This window comes from Clytia hemisphaerica, unplaced genomic scaffold, assembly GCF_902728285.1.
Source record: "Clytia hemisphaerica strain Z4C2 unplaced genomic scaffold, Clytia hemisphaerica genome assembly, whole genome shotgun sequence".
In the NCBI taxonomy this organism is placed as follows: Eukaryota; Metazoa; Cnidaria; class Hydrozoa; order Leptothecata; family Clytiidae; genus Clytia; species Clytia hemisphaerica.
Genome location: NW_027104166.1, coordinates 74,941 through 100,166, shown reverse-complemented (window position 1 = coordinate 100,166; position 25,226 = coordinate 74,941). Strand labels below are relative to the sequence as shown.

The 25,226-nt window shown below is 34.6% G+C and overlaps 4 protein-coding genes across 4 annotated transcripts in view; all 4 read left to right on the top strand.

The window, feature by feature from the left end:
* The first annotated feature begins 10 nt into the window (after positions 1-10).
* Positions 11-6,221, top strand: LOC136814152 (uncharacterized). The gene is made up of 2 exons (XM_067070665.1): positions 11-4,867; positions 5,040-6,221. The coding sequence occupies exons 1-2, from the start codon at positions 11-13 to the stop codon at positions 6,219-6,221; spliced, it is 6,039 nt and encodes a 2,012-aa protein (XP_066926766.1).
* Positions 6,222-10,703: 4,482 nt separating this feature from the next.
* LOC136814151 (uncharacterized) lies at positions 10,704-12,228 on the top strand. Its single transcript, XM_067070664.1, has one exon. The coding sequence runs from the start codon at positions 10,753-10,755 to the stop codon at positions 12,226-12,228; it is 1,476 nt and encodes a 491-aa protein (XP_066926765.1). The 5' UTR covers positions 10,704-10,752.
* A 281-nt stretch (positions 12,229-12,509) lies between these two features.
* On the top strand, positions 12,510-13,103 carry LOC136814150 (nucleolar protein 58-like). Its single transcript, XM_067070663.1, has one exon. It carries the CDS (start codon positions 12,510-12,512, stop codon positions 13,101-13,103), a length of 594 nt encoding a protein of 197 aa, XP_066926764.1.
* A 2,818-nt stretch (positions 13,104-15,921) lies between these two features.
* LOC136814149 (uncharacterized) overlaps positions 15,922-25,226 on the top strand; it is a 39,101-nt gene continuing 29,796 nt past the window's right edge. Inside the window, exons 1-2 of the mRNA XM_067070662.1 lie at positions 15,922-16,371; positions 16,544-16,975. Coding sequence (XP_066926763.1) covers positions 15,922-16,371; positions 16,544-16,975 — 882 coding nt within the window. The remainder of the gene's footprint in view (positions 16,372-16,543; positions 16,976-25,226) is intronic.

Genomic DNA, 25,226 nt, shown 5'->3' with positions numbered 1-25,226 from the left:
TTTTGATAATATGTGCCAGATTCGATTTTCTGATCCAAATAACCCTGAGAATTCGGTAAAAGATTCAATTGAAAAACTAACCAATGATCCTTATGGTAACTTTCTTCAAGACTCGTATGAATGTGCAAATTGCCCAATTAAAACAAATGCCACACAAAATATAACGTTATTGAATGTTTCTGATTCTTTGATCATTCAACTTGTCATTTTTAGCTTTAATCAGACCACTGGAGCTCCTCTGAAATTATCTCCAAACTTAGCAATCGAGACAAAAATTGAAAATATCCTATTGGGAACATTTGAGTTAACGGCAATCATTTATCACCATGGCCATACAGCTAATAGTGGACATTATACTGCTGTTGTGAAACACGGCGAGCAATGGTATTCAGTTGATGATGATCGTGTTTTACCTATTGAGGCTGATGTTTTCAAATGTTCGGTTAAGGATCACATGGTTCCGTATATTCTGCTTTACAGGAAATTTAATAGGGAAATAAATCTCATGCCAGTGAATGCAAATAATCAACTAGATAACCCAGATCACATTAAAGATGACATTAATGTTTCGACAGGATGTTCAAAATCTCCCATACCTACTGAAAAAAGATTTTCATTGACCAAAGATAAGAAAAATGAATCTGGTGTAGAAGAGTTCGTATTGTTTGATAAACAAAACTCAGAACAAATGATGAAGAGAGCACTTCTTAAGGAAATAAAAATTCAAGAGCACAAAATAACACAATCAAGAAAGAAGCTAGTGTCTGAAAAAGAAAATTCCACTCCCATTAAAAGAAAGCGAAGAATTTCTACAAAGTCCAAAAAATTTTCAATGAAAAAGGCAAGATATAATCTTAATGACATCAAAAAAGAGCTCTTTCGGGAAACTGATAAAGAAAGGAAACAAGAATACAGAGAAAATCAAGACGCTATGGAAAAAGAAAAAGACCTAGAAACTGCCTCTAAAAGAATGAAAAATTTGCGACAAAATCAAGACACTATGGAAAAAGAAAAAGATCGAGAAACTGCCTCTAAAAGAATGAAAAATTTGCGAGAAAATCAAGACCCTGTGGAAAAAGAAAAATATCGAGAAACTGCCTCTAAAAGAATGAAAAATTTGCGACAAAATCAAGACCCTATGGAAAAAGAAAAAGACCTAGAAACTGCCTCTAAAAGAATGAAAAATTTGCGACAAAATCAAGACACTATGGAAAAAGAAAAAGATCGATCAACTGCCTCTAAAAGAATGAAAAATTTGCGACAAAATCAAGACCCTGTGGAAAAAGAAAAATATCGAGAAACTGCCTCTAAAAGAATGAAAAATTTGCGACAAAATCAAGACCCTATGGAAAAAGAAAAAATTATAAAATCTGACCAATTAAGGAAGAAAAAATTCAGAGAACATCAAGATGCTATGGAAAAAGAAAAAGATCGAGAAACTGCCTCTAAAAGAATGAAAAATTTGCGAGAAAATCAAGACCCTGTGGGAAAAGAAAAAGATCGATCAACTGCCTCTAAAAGAATGAAAAATTTGCGACAAAATCAAGACCCTATGGAAAAAGAAAAAGATCGAGAAACTTCCTCTAAAAGAATGAAAAATTTGCGACAAAATCAAGATGATTTAGAAAGAGAAAATACTCGTGTTCAAGATAAATTAAGGAAGAAAAATTATCGACTTTTAAACAAAATTGAAAGAGATAAAGAGTTTCACAAAGTTCAAAGCAAAAGTATGGCTGATCCATCGATTACACTAAGTAAAGCATTTGAAATCGTTAAACAAGACTTTGATTATGTTATAAGTGAAGGCCCAACAAATAAATGTCATATTTGCATAAAATGGGAGTATAAAGGAAACGCCAAAAGATTTCTCCACAAAGAATATGAAAATTTGGCCATGTTTCAATTGTGTGATGTACCTAATACTGATTGCGATTCTGAAGAAATTTACTGGATTTGCCATCCATGTGATAAAGCTATAAAAAAGGAGCAACTGCCTGTACAAGCACAAGCCAATAATCTTCAGTTATCACCAAAACTTCCAGAATTAGAGGAATTATGCCCAATTGAAATGATGCTAGTTTCCCAAATAATTCCGTTTATGTTCATTGTACCAAAGCATAAAGGAGGACAGCAAGGTTTAAAAGGACAGTGCGTAATGGTACCAGCAAATCTTGACAAAATTCAAAAGGTCTTACCAAGAGTTTGTACTGACGAATTTTTGATTTCACTTGCTCTAAAACGACGTCTTTCTGATAAAAGTTCAGTCAACAAACAAAACATACGACCTGCTTTCGTAACAAAAGCATTACAAAGATTAGTTGAAGTCAATAAATTTTATGAAAATATTGCACCAAATTATAGATGGGAAGATGAAAGTTTACGATCAGACCCCGAATTATGGTCACTTTTAACTGATCAGAATGCTCAACCTCAGGAAGATGAAAGCGATAGTGACGATAACATTGAAGGGAACGATAATAATCTTGAAAGGCAGATGAAAAATAATAACTCCTCTCAGCCTACTTTATTGTATGATATTGATGGTGCAGCAATTTCTTCAGAAAAAGCTATTGATATTACTCTTCAACAATCTACTACTGACATATCATCTGATCAAGTTGTTAATATTGCCCCCTGTGAAAATGAAATACCAGTATCATTTTATTCAGAACCTGATTGGGAAGCATTAGCATTTCCAGCTCACTATCCTGATGCAAAAAATTATTCTAATTCACCGAGAGATAAGAATATAACTCCATCAAAGTATATTCATGCACGATTAAAATCCTCAGACGATCGATTTGCTTCAGATCCACAATATATTTTTAGTTCTTTGCATTGGATTGAAAGCTCGAATGTTGCTAGTGCAATTAGTTTTTCGCAACAAAAACATTTTCAAAGTGATATATCAGCAGGTAGATTAATGAATCCTGATAACGTTAGGCAAATGATTTCGGATGATCAAATTTTTCAAAACTCTTTCAAAAGTATACGAGGAACTCCACAGTGGTGCCATAATATGATGTTAGATGTTTTAGCAAAATGTAGAGTTTTCGGACCTAGCACATATTTTCTTACATGGACAGCAGCGTTATTCAAATGGACTAATATTATCAAAGTAGTCGCAACACAATACGGAGAAAATCTAACTGATGAAGATGTAAACAATATGGATTGGAGCCAAAAAGTTCAATATTTTAAAAGGAACCCTGTGACAGTAGCCAGGCAAATTGACCATATTTTCAATAAGGTTTTCCCAAAAATGCTCATGAACGGCATGCATCCAATAGGACAAATTTTGAATTATGATGATCGCAGAGAATTTCAACATCGATCAGGATTAGAACATGTCCACGCTCAAATACATATCAAAGATGCCCCTATAATTGACGAAAAAGACAGTAGTAAAGACAATCAAGTTGTTGATTTTATCGATAATTACATTACATGCTCATTACCAGATAAAAACGAATATCCGAAGCTTTACGAATTGGTGAATACTGTACAAAAACATCATCATACAACAACCTGTAGAAAGAAAAGCGGATCAAGATGTAGATTCAAAGCCCCCTGGCCACCATGTGAAGAAACTCGCATTATTCGAGGTAAACAAATCGATAAAAACGATTACAGAGCAAGTAAAAAAATCTTAGATAAAGTTCTTGATGAAATAAATAATTGTAGTAGTGATCTGCAAGATATTAGTCTTGATGATTTGTTGCGATCATGTGATATTTCAAGAGATGAATATTTCACTGCTTTAGACATGGTTCAAAAGAAGATAACAGTACTTTACAAAAGAACGCCAAATGAAACTAATATCGGCCCATACAATACTGTAATGATTAGTATTTTACAATCAAACATGAATATTCAATACGTTACAAATATGTATGCGGTGCTAGCATATATAACTTCTTACATGTGCAAGCCAGAAAGAAATATGAGTGAACTTATGAAAAAGGCACACAAAGAGGCATCCGGAAAAGACGTAAAAGATAAGTTACGTGCTATTGGCAATGTTTTTCTAACTAAACGCGAAGTATCAACTCATGAAGCTATCAAGCGAACACTTTCTTTAAAAATGAAAACTTCTAATATCAATGTAGAATTTGTTATAACAGGCCCAAAAGAAAAACGTACACGAATCCTGAAAAGTCCATCTGAAGTAGCAAAACTTGATCCAGATTCCAAAAATGTTTACAAAAACAGTATGTTCGACAAGTATCAGAATCGTCCTAACAAATTAAAAGATATGTGCTTAGCAGACTTTGCTTCTATTTATACGTACCAAAAGAAAAAAGAAAATGAAGAAGAAATAGAAGAAGCAAACGAAACAGATGATGAAATAAATGAAACTCTAGAAATAGATGACAATGCTCCAAAAACTATTACATTGAAAAACGGAATGGGAAAAATGAGAAAACGAAGTCGTCCATGCGTAATACGTTATCACAAGGTCAGCAAACTCAAAGAGAGGAACGAATATTTCATGGTACTCCTCCAATTATTCATGCCTTGGGAAAATGAAAATGACTTAAAAGGAAACTGTGATACCTTCGAAGAGAAATTCAATGAAGTCGAAGAGGAAATCAAACCAAATATTCTAAAGCATGATCCTTATTTTGGCAGAATCAATGACGTCGATTTAAATGATATACATGTCTATGACAGTTCTGATTCGGAAAGTAGTGACGACGAACAAGATGATGATTATCGAATTATTCATCCGGATTTGATTGATTTAGATTATGAAAATGAAGCCCAGGATGCAACTAATGAATCCTCTTCAGTACCATTTACGACATCTGACCAAAATCCTACTATGTCTCTTGATAGATTCTACAACATGTGCTCCAACTTAAATGTAAAACAGCGAAACTTTTTCAATTTTGTCTTCAAATATGTACTGACTCTCAAATTTTCCGAAAAAATGCCATCAATTGAAAAACCAAATCCATTTAGACTTTTTTTAAGTGGCGGTGCAGGAGTTGGAAAAAGCTTCTTAATAAAGTGTTTGACTGAACAACCTTAAAAAGATTCTGAAAGAACCAGGACAAAATATTGATAGAGAACCATCTGTTTTTGTGACAGCATCAACCGGTAAAGCGGCAGCAAATGTTGACGGTACTACTTTGCATTCAGCTTTCGTGTTACCAATCTATGATGAAGGAAGAGGAATAATGCAAAAACGAGATTTAACTGGAAATGCCTTACATGAATTGAGGTTGAAATTCAAATATTTAAAGGTTTTATTGATTGATGAGATCTCAATGATTGGAAAAAGGAGTTTTGACGATCTAAATAGACGATTACAAGAAATTAAACAAATCAAAGAACCATTTGGTGATGTTGCATTGTTATTGATCGGTGATTTCTTTCAATTACCACCTATTAAACAAAACTCAATATACAAGACAAAACTTGACTATGCTTGGGAAGAATTCAAACTTTATGAACTGGACGAAATTGTGAGACAAAGTGGAGATTCAGAATTTGCTGCATTACTTAACAGGCTTCGAGAAGGAAATCATACGAAAACTGATATTGAAAAAATTCAGTCATTCGAACATACTGATACAGCTGAATGGCCTGAGAACTTCATGAAAATGTACATCACAAACAACTTGAAAGACCAACAAAATGAAAAGAGCTTAAAATCTTTACAGGATTGGGATAATAAACGCACTTCAATAGCTAAGGATGAATCAAGACAAAAAGTAACTTTGAATAAATATGTTCCAATTAACAAAACTGCAGGACTTCCAAAAGAATTAATATTATGTGTTGGTGCTAGGGTTATGCTTACAATTAACAAAGATGTAGAGGATAAATTGATCAACGGATCTACCGGAATAGTGAAACATATCCAAGGCTTAAGAGATAACAAACCATGTGGCGTTATTTATGTTCAATTTGACAACCCTTTATCAGGAAATAAATTGAAAAATGCAAGATTGAAAGGAGAATTGAAAACGTGTGTTCCCGTTCAACCAGAAGTAAAAACATTCAAAACATCGAAAAATATCTATGTGACAAGAAAGCAATTTCCATTAATCGTTGCTTTTGCTACAACAATACATAAAGCACAAGGTAGTACATTAGAATATGCCAGTGGAGATCTAGATCAAACTACTAGAAGCGGAAAAGGATTAGCACCAGTTGGACCAGGATTACTTTATCGACCGCCGGAGGCGGTTTCTTTCATAGTGGTACGCTAATCTCGTTTTGCCTTGGCTCATTACTTTGTCTACCATTTACTTTCGGTTTTTTTAACTAGATTACCCAGGTGTTTCTCTTTTTTTTCCCTGAATGTCTTTTATTCGAAATTGAATAATCGAGACATGAAAAATGACTATATTGTAATATGCTTTCAATGAATAATCTAAAATGTACTGGAGATGACATATGACATGTAGGCGTTAATAACGTGCGCGCGCTTTTTCGCGTGATGCGTGATGCGTGATGGAAGGCGGTCGTTTCAGTGTGGTTTAGATCCACACTGTGACCTAGTACACTTCTGTCTCGCGCAAAATCGAGTGACAAGATTCATCTGCTAAATTTCATTCCTGAAAGGCACATTGTTAATTTCGCATAGCGAAAGTATTACGATCGTCTTTCGCGGCGGCGGCGGTGCGGAAAAAAAATTAGAAAACGAAAGTAGTTGAAACTTCTAGAACATTCTCGAAGATTCTAAAATATGAACTCACTCGCTAAAATAAAATTTAATGATTCCACTCCGCAAGTGCTTAGGTAGGTGGAACCAAGCATTCGTAAATATTGCTAGTTTTTTTAAATGGCGGATTCGATCATGCTGTCAGACTTGCTCCGGATTTTTGTATTTTTATCATGTTTTTGATGTTTTTAGAGTACTTAAAGAGGTTTATATTTCTTTACAATAGCATAGTATTTTATGTTTGTGTAGTTAGTAATGCACCAATAAAGTGTAAGTGATAGGAATCTTACAATTAGAGTTGCTCTTGAACATAACTACACACAACAACAATAATACAGACAGACCACAGACCAACACAGACAGGTATGATCTTCATTTTTACAAGTAGAATTATTTGTTGATATTTGATTAGGTTGTGTTGTAAGACAGATTATCATTTACTAAGTATTATCATTTACTAAGTATTTCACAGAAGAATTTATAGCAAGGGGTGTCAATCTATAAGTGATAGAGAAGTTACCTTTTGCTAGCTAGAGTTAGTTAGGTGCGATGTGTTAATTGTCATTTTCCAGGCTCAATATCAATCGATGACTAATTGGTAACCAACCGATTGATTGGATTTAGATTGATTTCAATAATCGAGACTATTCTAACTGATAATAGATTAGTTTTTTAATCGATTGGACTCAATTGGCTGCCAATTGATTTCTAAATTCATGTAGAAAAAAAATTTTTCCTGAATTTTATTATTTGGAAGGTAGACAAGACCCTCGGAAAATTTCAAGTAAATCAAGTAAGCCAATCAAATGTTACAGCCACGCAAATTTGGAACCAAAAGTAATCATTTCAAAAAATCGAAATCGAAAGTGCTTCATATTTTTAGATAGCGAAATTTTCAGACCATGGTTCTGATTTTTTTCTTAATCAGCATAAAATTTGTGATCGATTGGTATATAATATGTCTATGTTTGAAGTCAAAAAAAATTTTTTTTTCAAGCAAGAGGGCTAAAAAGGGTTGAAAATCTAAAATCCGCCATTATGGAAATTTGAGCCTGATCTAAATAACGCCACACACGTTTTCTGACTCTTCAAGGACTATACTTTCATGATCAAAAGAAAAAATGACTATACGCCGATGTGCATACGGGACCTAACTCAGCTCCTAGAGTAACAGGGTCATCAGCAGCTTTGGAAAGTAAAAAGCTCAATATCATCAATTGAGGCTGTTGGCAAGTCATCTTTTGACAGCAGTTCTAATTTGTGGTTTACAATTGCTTTTAAAGTCGTCCAATACTTCAGAAAGATTTTTTTTCCACTATATGGCTAAAATTTTGATTTTCTATTTACAAGCTATATAATATTCAGACGAAAATTTTGGGTAACAAAGTTTAAAAACTTACTGAGCCTCCGGAAATACTAAAAAATCTATAAAATGGTAGTTAATTGTTCGCTTTTCTATCAATGCAACATTTGGAAACTTTCGCATCCCTCGGCTTACCTCCTAAAAGTACCTTGAAGAGGAATCATATTTTTTGTCATATTTTTGGACCTACCTAAGGTAGTCCTTTAAATTAACCCTTGTCCGTTCGTTCGTTCGTTCGTCCGTTCGTTCGTTCGTCTGTTGCCAGCTTTTCTCGGGATTGGCTCATTAGTTTTTTCTAATTTTTTGCACAATGATGCAAAATGGCAATGCCCAAAATGTGACGGAGCCCGATTTTCGAAAAAAAAATTTTTCCGGTCGCCAGGTCCGGAAATGTCCCGGAAAAAGCGGTTTTTAGGGATTGTCTCGAGATTTTATCATTACTTTTTTCTGAATTTTTGTACATAGAAGCGCGTTAGTACTGCCGAAAAGATGTTGAAAACCGTTTTCCGAAAAAAAATTTTTTCCGGCCTGTAGAACCGGAAATGTGCCGGAAATCGCTGTTTTTTCGTATTTCCGTGACACTTTTTCAACTTATTTGATCGTTTTTTTACAAAAAAAGGTTCTCTATGGTGATACCCAAAACTTTGCATCATTTAATTTTCAATAATATCATTTGTTCAATCCGGAACTCCTTAAAAATCGCCGGAACAGCCGAAAACCGGCGTAAAACAGATATCCTTCATTTTTTCGAGTTATACTTGACAGTATTTCATGATTTTTTGCACAATGATGTAAAATGGCAATGCCTAAAATATGACGGAGCCCAATTTTCGAAAGAAATTTTTTTTGGGGCAAATTTTGGCCAAAAATGCCTAAAAGTAGGGTTTTTGATTGTAAAATTGCTTCATTGTTTTTTTCTAATTGTTTGCACAAAGATAGAGTCCAAGGTTCTCTAAAAGTAGCTGAAGCCATTTTCCCGGAAAAATTTAGTTGGCCGTAAAAATCGGAACTTCGTATTTGGGGAAATTCCCTTTTACCATTTAATAGTTTCGGCCATGTTTTGGCCAATGCGATCGATGACCGTGACCCTCTATATGGAGGCAAATTAATATCAATTAATATTTCGAAAAAAAACGATCATATCTTTTTGAAATTTATCAACTTTTTTGGTTGAGGCACGAGGGCACGAAGGCCGGGCACGAAGGGCACGAAAAAAATTCCCACTCACATTTTTTGTATTCAAACTCGCCGGATGCTAAGTCTCGATTTCCAGACCATTATTCTTTTATTTCGCATAAGGGTAATACTGCCATAAAGATAAAAGCCGAAAAAGAGTAAGTGTGTCATAAACAAAAATACGCGCGAAACAATAGATTTGCGAAATATTTTTCTCGCCAGCAAGAGAGATGTTTCGCAGGGGGTAGTGTAACGCAATCAAAAGGTGAGATATTTTTAAAACAAAAGAAAAAAAGTTAAAGAGAGAGACAATTTTTCAAAACATTGACTTTTTTTAATTTGACACACTTATTTCATAAAAAAAAAGAAAATCAAAAAGTAAACAAAAGTGAGATTTAAAAAATTTTCTCTTCTTCAAACGACCCCCTGATTGAAAGAGAGATTTTCTAAAATGTGTTTATAAAGTGACGTAAGAATAATAAATGAGAATAGAGGCAATTTTACTAGACTACTAATTTATATTCCCGCGCTTTTTAGCAAGACAAGTTTTCATTCATTTTTTTTCTTTCTATTATTGTCGTGCTTCACCGTAGAGTTCTTTAATTTTTTTCTTTCTCTTTTGTATTTATAGAAAGGTAAATGTATACGCACCAAGATGAAGATAAAGTCTAGGAATATTTTGTTTGTTTGGTGAAATGTAGATGTATTATAGGATAATATGAAGTCTCATAGAATGATATCTTGTGTGTTGAAGAGTGAGACAGCAGAAGGGAAGATTGATTATTGTAAAAAAAATCGTTATGTTGTTTCATTTAAAACATGGAGGTATAAAGAAATACTTTTATACCTCCATGAACATTTCAATGTATACGCTTCTTTTCTTTAGTTTTAGAGTAAAAAACAGTATTAAACATTAAAAAAAGAAAGCATTTGTATTTGATCAAAAATCAAAGCCAAAATCATTGGAGAATTGATCATCACTTGGATCCTTGGACAACACTTGCGTTAGAAGCAGCTTCATTTTCCAGCTGGTGTGGTGACTTACTCTCGGGTGCCTAATAAACGTACATGTACGTTTATTAATTTCAACAAATAATTTCCCTCAATTTCAAGAGCCTACTTGTGTTTCTAAGGCTAAATACCCTTCTTTGAATATGGAGGTGTTATCTATTTGTCAAATGAAAGCAGAATAACCATTATTTACCCCCTAACCGAACCGGAAAAGACCCTTCAATTAGGTTTTACACCTCTATTTTCAACTCTGTATGTTTATTCGTTACTGTACGTTTATTAGGAACTCGAGAGTACTCAACAAGTTTTACGACAATCAAGAATTGAAGGCAACAAAAGAGAAGAAAGAAGAAAAGAAGAAAATTATTTTACTAGGAAAACTTTGTTAGATTTAGTGAAAAAAAAGAATAAAAAAAGTATAAAAAAGAGGCATAAAAAAGAAACAAAAAAAAAAAAAAAAAAAAAAAATATATATATATATAAAAACAAAAACAAAAACAAAAGAATTGAAAAGAAAAGAAAAGAAATGCCCATCAAAAGAGCTGACACCAGCCAAAGTCCACGAAGGCACCGCCAAGGTAGTAAGAGATACTCTCTTTTACTTCCTTGGTTGGACTATAAAAGCCACTGCGGAGGTCAAACAAGGCACGACCCTTATAAACGCCACTCAAACTTACAAACTTACAATGCAAATAATAAACATTTATCTTATATTTACGATACAAGTTTTTTATTAATCACACAAATTACTATAGATGGAGATGTAGAATCTAATCCGGGGCCGAATCAAAGCACGTATAACTCAACGATAGGTAGACCAAAAGGGCAAACAAAGAAAAAGGGTTTCCGTGGAACTCCAAAAAAAGCAAATGGTAAGGAAAATGTTGCAGTGAAAAAAGTAATAGGTTTAAAAAATATCGGGCAAAATGTCTGCTTTTTTAATTCAATCGTTCAATCATTATACACTATAGATAGTTTCTGTGAATCTGTTAAATCTCTGGATACTGATAACCCAAGTCGATTAGCAATAAAAGAATTATTTTCAACGATAGAAAGGTCTGAAACTCCCATAGAAACATATCAATTCATAAAATCGATAGAACTACCTGGCTACGACTATATACGGCGAGAACAATTTGATGCACAAGAAAGTATGATGCATATTTTGAATCATGTATATAATCTTAATCCTGATGGATCTGTTCCTACAGAAAGTTTATTTCGTCTGTCCTTTTTAGAATCGGTTTTATGTCAAAATTGTAACAATGCTTCTGAAAAAACTGTTTTTGATAATATGTGCCAGATTCGATTTTCTGATCCAAATAACCCTGAGAATTCGGTAAAAGATTCAATTGAAAAACTAACCAATGATCCTTATGGTAACTTTCTTCAAGACTCGTATGAATGTGCAAATTGCCCAATTAAAACAAATGCCACACAAAATATAACGTTATTGAATGTTTCTGATTCTTTGATCATTCAACTTGTCATTTTTAGCTTTAATCAGACCACTGGAGCTCCTCTGAAATTATCTCCAAACTTAGCAATCGAGACAAAAATTGAAAATATCCTATTGGGAACATTTGAGTTAACGGCAATCATTTATCACCATGGCCATACAGCTAATAGTGGACATTATACTGCTGTTGTGAAACACGGCGAGCAATGGTATTCAGTTGATGATGATCGTGTTTTACCTATTGAGGCTGATGTTTTCAAATGTTCGGTTAAGGATCACATGGTTCCGTATATTCTGCTTTACAGGAAATTTAATAGGGAAATAAATCTCATGCCAGTGAATGCAAATAATCAACTAGATAACCCAGATCACATTAAAGATGACATTAATGTTTCGACAGGATGTTCAAAATCTCCCATACCTACTGAAAAAAGATTTTCATTGACCAAAGATAAGAAAAATGAATCTGGTGTAGAAGAGTTCGTATTGTTTGATAAACAAAACTCAGAACAAATGATGAAGAAGCACTTCTTAAGGAAATAAAAATTCAAGAGCACAAAATAACACAATCAAGAAAGAAGCTAGTGTCTGAAAAAGAAAATTCCACTCCCATTAAAAGAAAGCGAAGAATTTCTACAAAGTCCAAAAAATTTTCAATGAAAAAGGCAAGATATAATCTTAATGACATCAAAAAAGAGCTCTTTCGGGAAACTGATAAAGAAAGGAAACAAGAATACAGAGAAAATCAAGACGCTATGGAAAAAGAAAAAGACCTAGAAACTGCCTCTAAAAGAATGAAAAATTTGCGACAAAATCAAGACACTATGGAAAAAGAAAAAGATCGAGAAACTGCCTCTAAAAGAATGAAAAATTTGCGAGAAAATCAAGACCCTGTGGAAAAAGAAAAATATCGAGAAACTGCCTCTAAAAGAATGAAAAATTTGCGACAAAATCAAGACCCTATGGAAAAAGAAAAAGACCTAGAAACTGCCTCTAAAAGAATGAAAAATTTGCGACAAAATCAAGACACTATGGAAAAAGAAAAAGATCGATCAACTGCCTCTAAAAGAATGAAAAATTTGCGACAAAATCAAGACCCTGTGGAAAAAGAAAAATATCGAGAAACTGCCTCTAAAAGAATGAAAAATTTGCGACAAAATCAAGACCCTATGGAAAAAGAAAAAATTATAAAATCTGACCAATTAAGGAAGAAAAAATTCAGAGAACATCAAGATGCTATGGAAAAAGAAAAAGATCGAGAAACTGCCTCTAAAAGAATGAAAAATTTGCGAGAAAATCAAGACCCTGTGGGAAAAGAAAAAGATCGATCAACTGCCTCTAAAAGAATGAAAAATTTGCGACAAAATCAAGACCCTATGGAAAAAGAAAAGATCGAGAAACTTCCTCTAAAAGAATGAAAAATTTGCGACAAAATCAAGATGATTTAGAAAGAGAAAATACTCGTGTTCAAGATAAATTAAGGAAGAAAAATTATCGACTTTTAAACAAAATTGAAAGAGATAGAGAGTTTCACAAAGTTCAAAGCAAAAGTATGGCTGATCCATCGATTACACTAAGTAAAGCATTTGAAATCGTTAAACAAGACTTTGATTATGTTATAAGTGAAGGCCCAACAAATAAATGTCATATTTGCATAAAATGGGAGTATAAAGGAAACGCCAAAAGATTTCTCCACAAAGAATATGAAAATTTGGCCATGTTTCAATTGTGTGATGTACCTAATACTGATTGCGATTCTGAAGAAATTTACTGGATTTGCCATCCATGTGATAAAGCTATAAAAAAGGAGCAACTGCCTGTACAAGCACAAGCCAATAATCTTCAGTTATCACCAAAACTTCCAGAATTAGAGGAATTATGCCCAATTGAAATGATGCTAGTTTCCCAAATAATTCCGTTTATGTTCATTGTACCAAAGCATAAAGGAGGACAGCAAGGTTTAAAAGGACAGTGCGTAATGGTACCAGCAAATCTTGACAAAATTCAAAAGGTCTTACCAAGAGTTTGTACTGACGAATTTTTGATTTCACTTGCTCTAAAACGACGTCTTTCTGATAAAGTTCAGTCAACAAACAAAACATACGACCTGCTTTCGTAACAAAAGCATTACAAAGATTAGTTGAAGTCAATAAATTTTATGAAAATATTGCACCAATTATAGATGGGAAGATGAAAGTTTACGATCAGACCCCGAATTATGGTCACTTTTAACTGATCAGAATGCTCAACCTCAGGAAGATGAAAGCGATAGTGACGATAACATTGAAGGGAACGATAATAATCTTGAAAGGCAGATGAAAAATAATAACTCCTCTCAGCCTACTTTATTGTATGATATTGATGGTGCAGCAATTTCTTCAGAAAAAGCTATTGATATTACTCTTCAACAATCTACTACTGACATATCATCTGATCAAGTTGTTAATATTGCCCCCTGTGAAAATGAAATACCAGTATCATTTTATTCAGAACCTGATTGGGAAGCATTAGCATTTCCAGCTCACTATCCTGATGCAAAAAATTATTCTAATTCACCGAGAGATAAGAATATAACTCCATCAAAGTATATTCATGCACGATTAAAATCCTCAGACGATCGATTTGCTTCAGATCCACAATATATTTTTAGTTCTTTGCATTGGATTGAAAGCTCGAATGTTGCTAGTGCAATTAGTTTTTCGCAACAAAAACATTTTCAAAGTGATATATCAGCAGGTAGATTAATGAATCCTGATAACGTTAGGCAAATGATTTCGGATGATCAAATTTTTCAAACTCTTTCAAAAGTATACGAGGAACTCCACAGTGGTGCCATAATATGATGTTAGATGTTTTAGCAAAATGTAGAGTTTTCGGACCTAGCACATATTTTTCTTACATGGACAGCAGCGTTATTCAAATGGACTAATATTATCAAAGTAGTCGCAACACAATACGGAGAAAATCTAACTGATGAAGATGTAAACAATATGGATTGGAGCCAAAAAGTTCAATATTTTAAAAGGAACCCTGTGACAGTAGCCAGGCAAATTGACCATATTTTCAATAAGGTTTTCCCAAAAATGCTCATGAACGGCATGCATCCAATAGGACAAATTTTGAATTATGATGATCGCAGAGAATTTCAACATCGATCAGGATTAGAACATGTCCACGCTCAAATACATATCAAAGATGCCCCTATAATTGACGAAAAAGACAGTAGTAAAGACAATCAAGTTGTTGATTTTATCGATAATTACATTACATGCTCATTACCAGATAAAAACGAATATCCGAAGCTTTACGAATTGGTGAATACTGTACAAAAACATCATCATACAACAACCTGTAGAAAGAAAAGCGGATCAAGATGTAGATTCAAAGCCCCCTGGCCACCATGTGAAGAAACTCGCATTATTCGAGGTAAACAAATCGATAAAAACGATTACAGAGCAAGTAAAAAAATCTTAGATAAAGTTCTTGATGAAATAAATAATTGTAGTAGTGATCTGCAAGATATTAGTCTTGATGATTTGTTGCGATCATGTGATATTTCAAGAGATGAATATTTCACTGCTTTAGACATGGTTCAAAAGAAGATAACAGTACTTTACAAAAGAACGCCAAATGAAACTAATATCGGCCCATACAATACTGTAATGATTAGTATTTTACAATCAAACATGAATATTCAATACGTTACAAATATGTATGCGGTGCTAGCATATATAACTTCTTACATGTGCAAGCCAGAAAGAAATATGAGTGAACTTATGAAAAAGGCACACAAAGAGGCATCCGGAAAAGACGTAAAAGATAAGTTACGTGCTATTGGCAATGTTTTTCTAACTAAACGCGAAGTATCAACTCATGAAGCTATCAAGCGAACACTTTCTTTAAAAATGAAAACTTCTAATATCAATGTAGAATTTGTTATAACAGGCCCAAAAGAAAAACGTACACGAATCCTGAAAAGTCCATCTGAAGTAGCAAAACTTGATCCAGATTCCAAAAATGTTTACAAAAACAGTATGTTCGACAAGTATCAGAATCGTCCTAACAAATTAAAAGATATGTGCTTAGCAGACTTTGCTTCTATTTATACGTACCAAAAGAAAAAGAAAATGAAGAAGAAATAGAAGAAGCAAACGAAACAGATGATGAAATAAATGAAACTCTAGAAATAGATGACAATGCTCCAAAAACTATTACATTGAAAAACGGAATGGGAAAATGAGAAAACGAAGTCGTCCATGCGTAATACGTTATCACAAGGTCAGCAAACTCAAAGAGAGGAACGAATATTTCATGGTACTCCTCCAATTATTCATGCCTTGGGAAAATGAAAATGACTTAAAAGGAAACTGTGATACCTTCGAAGAGAAATTCAATGAAGTCGAAGAGGAAATCAAACCAAATATTCTAAAGCATGATCCTTATTTTGGCAGAATCAATGACGTCGATTTAAATGATATACATGTCTATGACAGTTCTGATTCGGAAAGTAGTGACGACGAACAAGATGATGATTATCGAATTATTCATCCGGATTTGATTGATTTAGATTATGAAAATGAAGCCCAGGATGCAACTAATGAATCCTCTTCAGTACCATTTACGACATCTGACCAAAATCCTACTATGTCTCTTGATAGATTCTACAACATGTGCTCCAACTTAAATGTAAAACAGCGAAACTTTTTCAATTTTGTCTTCAAATATGTACTGACTCTCAAATTTTCCGAAAAAATGCCATCAATTGAAAAACCAAATCCATTTAGACTTTTTTTAAGTGGCGGTGCAGGAGTTGGAAAAAGCTTCTTAATAAAGTGTTTGACTGAACAACCTTAAAAAGATTCTGAAAGAACCAGGACAAAATATTGATAGAGAACCATCTGTTTTTGTGACAGCATCAACCGGTAAAGCGGCAGCAAATGTTGACGGTACTACTTTGCATTCAGCTTTCGTGTTACCAATCTATGATGAAGGAAGAGGAATAATGCAAAAACGAGATTTAACTGGAAATGCCTTACATGAATTGAGGTTGAAATTCAAATATTTAAAGGTTTTATTGATTGATGAGATCTCAATGATTGGAAAAAGGAGTTTTGACGATCTAAATAGACGATTACAAGAAATTAAACAAATCAAAGAACCATTTGGTGATGTTGCATTGTTATTGATCGGTGATTTCTTTCAATTACCACCTATTAAACAAAACTCAATATACAAGACAAAACTTGACTATGCTTGGGAAGAATTCAAACTTTATGAACTGGACGAAATTGTGAGACAAAGTGGAGATTCAGAATTTGCTGCATTACTTAACAGGCTTCGAGAAGGAAATCATACGAAAACTGATATTGAAAAATTCAGTCATTCGAACATACTGATACAGCTGAATGGCCTGAGAACTTCATGAAAATGTACATCACAAACAACTTGAAAGACCAACAAAATGAAAAGAGCTTAAATCTTTACAGGATTGGGATAATAAACGCACTTCAATAGCTAAGGATGAATCAAGACAAAAAGTAACTTTGAATAAATATTCCAATTAACAAAACTGCAGGACTTCCAAAAGAATTAATATTATGTGTTGGTGCTAGGGTTATGCTTACAATTAACAAAGATGTAGAGGATAAATTGATCAACGGATCTACCGGAATAGTGAAACATATCCAAGGCTTAAGAGATAACAAACCATGTGGCGTTATTTATGTTCAATTTGACAACCCTTTATCAGGAAATAAATTGAAAAATGCAAGATGAAAGGAGAATTGAAAACGTGTGTTCCCGTTCAACCAGAAGTAAAAACATTCAAAAACATCGAAAAATCTATGTGACAAGAAAGCAATTTCCATTAATCGTTGCTTTTGCTACAACAATACATAAAGCACAAGGTAGTACATTAGAATATGCCAGTGGAGATCTAGATCAAACTACTAGAAGCGGAAAAGGATTAGCACCAGTTGGACCAGGATTACTTTATCGACCGCCGGAGGCGTTCTTTCATAGTGGTACGCTAATCTCGTTTTGCCTTGGCTCATTACTTTGTCTACCATTTACTTTCGGTTTTTTTTTAACTAGATTATACCCAGGTGTTTCTCTTTTTTTCCCTGAATGTCTTTTTTCGAAATTGAATAATCGAGACATGAAAAATGACTATATTGTAATATGCTTTCAATGAATAATCTAAAATGTACTGGAGATGACATATGACATGTAGGCGTTAATAACCGTGCGCGCGCTTTTTTCGCGTGATGCGTGATGCGTGTGGAAGGCGGTCGTTTCAGTGTGGTTTAGATCCACACTGTGACCTAGTACACTTCTGTCTCGCGCAAAATCGAGTGACAAGATTCATCTGCTAAATTTCATTCCTGAAAGGCAAACATTGTTAATTTCGCATAGCGAAAGTATTACGATCGTCTTTCGCGGCGGCGGCGGTGGCGGAAAAAAAATTAGAAAACGAAAGTAGTTGAAACTTCTAGAACATTCTCGAAGATTCTAAAATATGAACTCACTCGCTAAAATAAAATTTAATGATTCCACTCCGCAAGTGCTTAGGTAGGTGGAACCAAGCATTCGTAAATATTGCTAGTTTTTTTAATGGCGGATTCGATCATGCTGTCAGACTTGCTCGGGATTTTGTATTTTTATCATGTTTTTGATGTTTTTAGAGTACTTAAAGAGGTTTATATTTCTTTACAATAGCATAGTATTTTTATGTTTGTGTAGTTAGTAATGCACAATAAAGTGTAGTGATAGGAATCTTACAATTAGAGTTGCTCTTGAACATACTACACACAACAACAATAAACAGACAACCACAGACCAACACAGACAGGTATGATCTTCATTTTTTACAAGTAGAATTATTTGTTGATATTTGATTAGGTTGTGTTGTAAGACAGATTATCATTTACTAAGTATTATCATTTACTAAGTATTTCACAGAAGAATTTATAGCAAGGGGTGTCAATCTATAAGTGATAGAGAGAAGTTACCTTTTGCTACTAGAGTTAGTTAGGTGCGATGTGTTAATTGTCATTTTCCAGGCTCAATATCAATCGATGACTAATTGGTAACCAACCGATTGATTGGATTTAGATTGATTTCAATAATCGAGACTATTCTAACTGATAATAGATTAGTTTTTTAATCGATTGGACTCAATTGGCTGCCAATTGTGATCAATCGAACATCTTAAGAATAAATCGATGGAAAATTGATCACAAATACAATTGATAGCCAATCGAGCTTCCCGTGAAATATTGATTATCGATTCTGTCTATCATGTATCAATTATTGAAATCAAACGATATCATCCAATCCATCGATTATTTATCGATTAGTCATCGATTGGAAAAAGTTACCTTGATTGCTACAGTTGGCAAACGATATCATACTCCAGGATGCAAGTGAAATTTTCCAATCCGCGGACCTAGACGGGGGTTCGGTTATTACCGTAAGTTGGTCTAATGTCGACATCCGTCTTCTAATTTCGACATCCTTCTTTATAGATAGGAATAATAAGAAGGTCGAAATCAATGATAGACCAAAGATTTTTCCTCTCATTGCGCTCGCTAGTCAAAGTCAATCAGCTATTCCGACCTTCCTCGGTTTCTATTGTTCCTATCTCTAAAGAAGGGTGTCGAAATTAGAAGACGGATGTTGACATTAGACCAACTTACGGTATCAGTTAGGGTTAGGGTTAGGGTTGGAGCTCGAGAGTCACAATATAAGACCGATGGCCGGTAGGGTTGGGAGCTTTCTTAGTTATGGTTTGTAAATTACACGCTATAAATATTTGTGAATGAAAGCTTTCTGTCGTGTCTCGTTGGCGCAAGCGGTTAAGCATTGGGATTGCAAACCAAGATTGCTTGCATTTGGTGGTTCGAGCCGGGGTGGGAGACCTGTTTCACGGGTACGGGCAAATTTCAGAAAAATACTTAGAAAACAGTTAGAAACACTTGAGAAAGATAGAAAATCAGGATAGAAGATAGGAAAGTAGAAAATAGGGGGAAAATAAGAGACGATGCATCCTGAAGTATGATGAGCGGTTCACTTGGAAAGTGTACGAGCCTTCACCCGGTCAACCCAAATGGATGCGAGGGAAAGGCAAGACTGTTGTTGAAGTCTATATCAAAATCTCACTGTAAATCTGTATCAACTTTGATTGAATATTGTATATACAATGGATTTGAGTTTTGATTGATCAGATATATAACTCAAAGACAAACTTTTTTATACAGTGCCAGACTCCCACTCAAAACAATTGATTTATTTTCTATCGATGACACATCGATAACAAATCAATTGACTGGATATCGATAGGTTCTAGTACCTTAAGTTGGTCTAATGTCGACATCCCTCTTCTAATTCCGACACCCTTCTTTAGAGATAGGAATAATAGGAAGGTTGGGATCACTTATATAGACAAAAGGTATTTTCTTCTCTGATCGCTAAGCAAAGAAAAATAGTTTCCTCCATCAGCGATTCTGACCTTCCATTATTCCTATCTTTAAAGAAGGATGTTGAAATTAGACCAACGTACAGTAATTGATAGGTATTGATAATTTTATATGCTATCATCAAATCCAATTAATGATTAATACCCAAAATTATCTAATGGGCTTCATTACCTATTGAATATTGGAACAAATTGATTGGTTATTCATCAAAAAAAGAAATGGAAGTCAATCAAATTTGATCGACCCTGCTCAAAATCGATTTCCTACTAGTCAATCAATAAATTCTCAAAAATATGTAACTCCACGTCTCAATGATATGGATGCAAGGCAAGTATCAGCAGAACAAAGTAGCAGTAGCTTAAAGGTAAAACATTTTTGCAGAAAAAAGAATGGCCTTAAAAATTTAAATTAATTTCCATCAAATTTAAAATATTCATGTAATTTTCCAAATTTGTGCTTTTCGAGCCTTGAAACAGTTATTTTTGATTTATCTACAAGGTGTACCCATTTTAATATTTTTGTAAATAGTCAAAGATATTGGTATGATATTGAAATGTAACTTGGTGAAAATGGTGAAGGTGTGGGGGTGTACTTGGGCATAAATAGGTATATACCAGGTATATGCTGATGCTAAGGTTCTATTTTTAACCTTCCCAAGTCTCGGAATTATTTAAGGTACGAACTTGAAAAGACAAAAACAAAAAAATCTCTAGAAGGTTAGAACATTTTTTGAAAAATGTGCTCTAAGAGTCACTTTTTCGCCTTGTCTCTGTAAGGGTAACTTTATTCTCTGTTAGAGGTCCGATTGACATTATTCAACCCTTGTATTCACCAGTCGTTTGATATGATTATTTCATTTATGAATAATAGTAGAGGCCACTATGTCTTCCCGTGTGCAGCAGCTTGTTGATATTTTCAATTTTTGCCTGTCGAAGGTTGGAGCTTGGGAGTACGCCCAGCCGGCCCAGCGAGCACATTATTACAGGCAAAATTTAAAAATATCAATTTTGGCTAATACACTTCTTAAAAAGGATTTTCTGACTTTTTCGTAATAATATTTTATGTTCACCACTGGAAGGTATTTTTTCCAAAAAAAAATACAATTTTTGGATTTTGACAAATCTTTGTTTTTCGATAACGTCATCGTTTCATGACGTCATTTTGCCTTATTTCCTTAATATCTCATGATATATTCATTTTCAGATATAGGTTGTGATCTTTTTCTTCATCAGTTTTTCATGCTCTTTCGAATGGAACAAAAATGTTTTCAATTTTGACTTTTTTCTTTTGATTTTTTACTTTGGTTGCCATAGTAACCAATGACGTCAGTTTCCATGGCAGCGGGTGGTCCCACCCGGCCCCACCTCTCAAATTTTGATCTTCTACATTCAAGGAACAATATTAATTCATAAAATCCCTTTGCACAAGCTGCTGCACACGAGAAGCTTTTTCGCGACATAGTGGCCCCACTATAATCAAATACTTTGCGAAATTTTCGACTCTGAGTCGTCTTGTTGTAAATTCAGAAGCAAAGAAAGAAATGGAAGAAATGAGGACAAACAAAGTGTTATCAATAGTACATCCACTTGAGGAAATGAATAGTAAAAATTTGTGTCTGTACAATATTAGATCGTGGAATTTACATATCAATCATTTTCTTTCAAATGACTTGCATACATCCAGATGTTATTTATTATGTTTCACAGAGACTGGTAATAACGCTAGAGGAAACATTGAGGATAGTGAAAAACTACGACATTGGAAAACGATTCATCAGAGAACTGCCCATGGCTTAGCAATCAGTTACGATACAAATCAAGTAAATGTGATAAAAGAACTGAACACTGTTAGTGAATTAGAATTACTTCCACTTTTGGTGAGCATAAACGACAAACATTATTTGATTGTTTTGATATATAGACCTCCAACGAGCTCTGTTCCTCTATCGAGAGCGATGATTCAAGGTTGAGGATAGAAAATTATGAGTTGCTCAGATGTGATCACCCATCTAACTCAAAAATAGGTGGTGTTTGTCTTTATTATAGAAGGGGTCTTTCTGTTGAGAGAAGGCCTGAGTTGTCTTCTCTTGACGAGTGCCTTGTTTGTGAGGTTAATTCTGGTTCGAAAAAACTTCTTCTTTGTCTTCTCTACCGAACTCCTAGTCAAAATGCAGAAGAATTTTCTGCATTTAAACAAAAATTGGAGGAAACTATCAGAAAAATTTATGATGTTTCTCCTACTTTAGCTATTTTGCTCGGTGACTTTAACGCAAGAAACTCAGTTTGGTGGACTGGTGACATTACAAATTCTCAAGGAGAGGACATTAGCGAGTTAGCTTCACAATATGGGTTACATCAACTAATTGATGAGCCAACTCATCTTCGTCCTGGGTGTTCTCCTTCTTGCATTGATCTTATTTTTTCATCTTCGCCGACTCCTATTTTAGATTCCGGGGTTTTACCTTCACTCAATCCACGTTGCCACCACCAGATACCCTTCGTAAAACTAAACTTTCGAACTATATTCCCTCCAGCTTATAAACGCAAGATTTGGGACTTTTCTCGTGCTGATGAGAGGGGAATCGTGCTTGCCCTGAATGCCATTGATTGGGAAACCTCCTTTCTGGGACTCAACTCAAGTAGAAGATCGTGTTGCCCTACTCTCTGAATATATACTTAATATTATTTCTAATTTTGTTCCAAATAAAACTATCACCATCAGAGACAAAGATGCGTTATGGATGACTCCTGAGATTAAGCAGATGCTTTTGGATAAGGCTAAGATATATCGTCGTTGGAGAAAATGGGGAAATCCTTTAGATGGTCAGACATTGATGACATGGTTGACAGGTGCAGATTGGCCATCAAGACTGCCAAGGATAGTTATTTTTCTCGTCTTGGCAACTCTTTAAATGATCCAAACATAGGAAGTAAGAAATACTGGTCTACGCTGAAGCAGTTTCTGAACGTACGTAAAACCCCGAAAATTCCACCTATTCGAAATGAAAGAAACGTCCTTGTAAGTGATGTTTCTGAGAAGGCCGATATCTTTAACTCTTTTTTCTCAAACCAATGCTCACTTATCGATACTGGCAGTGTTTTGCCACCTGAACAATTTCTTACTAACTCTAGACTGGATAATCTTGTATTTGAAGAAGAAAAAATCGAGTCTATTATTAATTCTTTGAATGTTAACAAGGCCCATGGGTGGGATAATATTTCTACTCGTATGGTCAGAATCTGTGGTAAGTCTCTAGTAAAGCCTTTGCTTAGCATATTCAATCTTTCTATCAACTCTGGCATCTTCCCATCACAGTGGAAGAAAGGTAACGTGGTTCCTGTCTATAAAAAGGGAGACAGGAGCATAGCCAAAAACTACAGACCAGTGTCTCTTCTTCCTGTGTTTGGAAAAATATATGAAAAGTGTATTTACGATACACTTTACAGGTATTTTGAAAACAATAACTTATTTTCTCCTTGTCAGTCTGGTTTTCGGGAGGGGGATTCCTGCATGCATTCTCAGTTGTTATCCATAACGCATGATATTTATACAGGGTTTGACAAAGATCCTTCTCTAGATACCAGGGGGGTGGGTTTTTAGATATTTCAAAGGCATTCGATCGGGTGTGTGGCACGATGGCTTACTCTTTAAACTAAAATCTTATGGGGTGACTGGACCGTTGTTTTCCTTAATTCGCGCAGCTTTCTTAACGATAGGCATCAGAGAGTTGTGTTAAATGGAAAAACATCTGGAGTGGAAGCGAATCAATGCTGGGGTACCTCAAGGCTCGATTCTTGGTCCATTGTTCTTCTTAATTTATATTAATGATCTTCCAAAAAACCTTGAGTCAAAACCGAAGATTTTTGCTGACGATACCTCTTTATTCTCTCTTGTGATTGATCAACTCTTGAGCCTTGAAGTACTTAACAGAGATCTCTCCAGGATAACTGACTGGGCTCATCAATGGAAGATGTCTTTTAACCCTGACCCATCTAAGCAAGCCATTGAAGTCTATTTTACCTGTAGACTCACTCCTCCTAATGCTCCAGTAATCTCCTTTAATAATTCTAATATCGCGACCAGTGAGTACCAGAAACATCTTGGTCTAATCTTAGATTCAAAACTTTCTTTTGATCGCCATCTAGACGAGAAGATAAAAAAGGCCAATAAAGGAATTGGTCTTATTAACCGACTTCGCAAGCATGTGCCTAGGAGATCTCTACTAACCATTTATAAATCTTTCATTAGGCCTCATCTTGATTATGGTGATATCGTATATGACCGCCCGGGAAATGCTACCTTTGTGCAGAGAAGCTTGAATCTATTCAATATAATGCCTGTTTAGCTATAACAGGCTGTTTTCGTGGAACGTCTCAAGAAAAACTATATTCAGAACTTGGTCTTGAAAGTCTTGCTGACAGGCGCTTTGCTAGAAGAATGACATTCTTCTATGGAATTATTAACAATTTAGCCCCTTCGTATTTACGTAACTACCTGCCAGTAAGACTTACAGCACCAGGTGGCCTTAGAACACAAGAAATCCTATTTATCCTCTTAATATACGAACTGAGCGTTTTCCGTAACACTTTTTTTCCGTACTGCATATCTCAGTGGAATGTTCTGGGAGGTAATATACGAGATCTACCTTCAATTTAAACTTTCAAAAAAGCAATCTATGAATTTTTGAGACCCAAGCAATCTCATGTTTTTGATGTTCCTGACATTCAAGGAGTGATCTTTCTTAATCGACTTCGGGTCGGTTTCAGCCATCTCAACGAGCATAAATTTAGACATGGCTTCCGCGACACTTTAGACCCTTTCTGTGGTTGCCGAACTAACTCTGTTGAAAACACTCAGCACTTTCTTCTGCACTGCTCTATATATTCCCATGCAAGACAATCTTTGTTCAACAAACTTCAGACCCTAGGCATTATTTTTCATCCGCCGCTTAACCCTCCTTTTTTCTGTCGGCTTTTATTATATGGGGATGAATGTTTGACTTCAAATCTAAATAAATCTATTCTTTGTTCTGTTGTTGAATTTCTTAACGAAACTGGAAGGTTT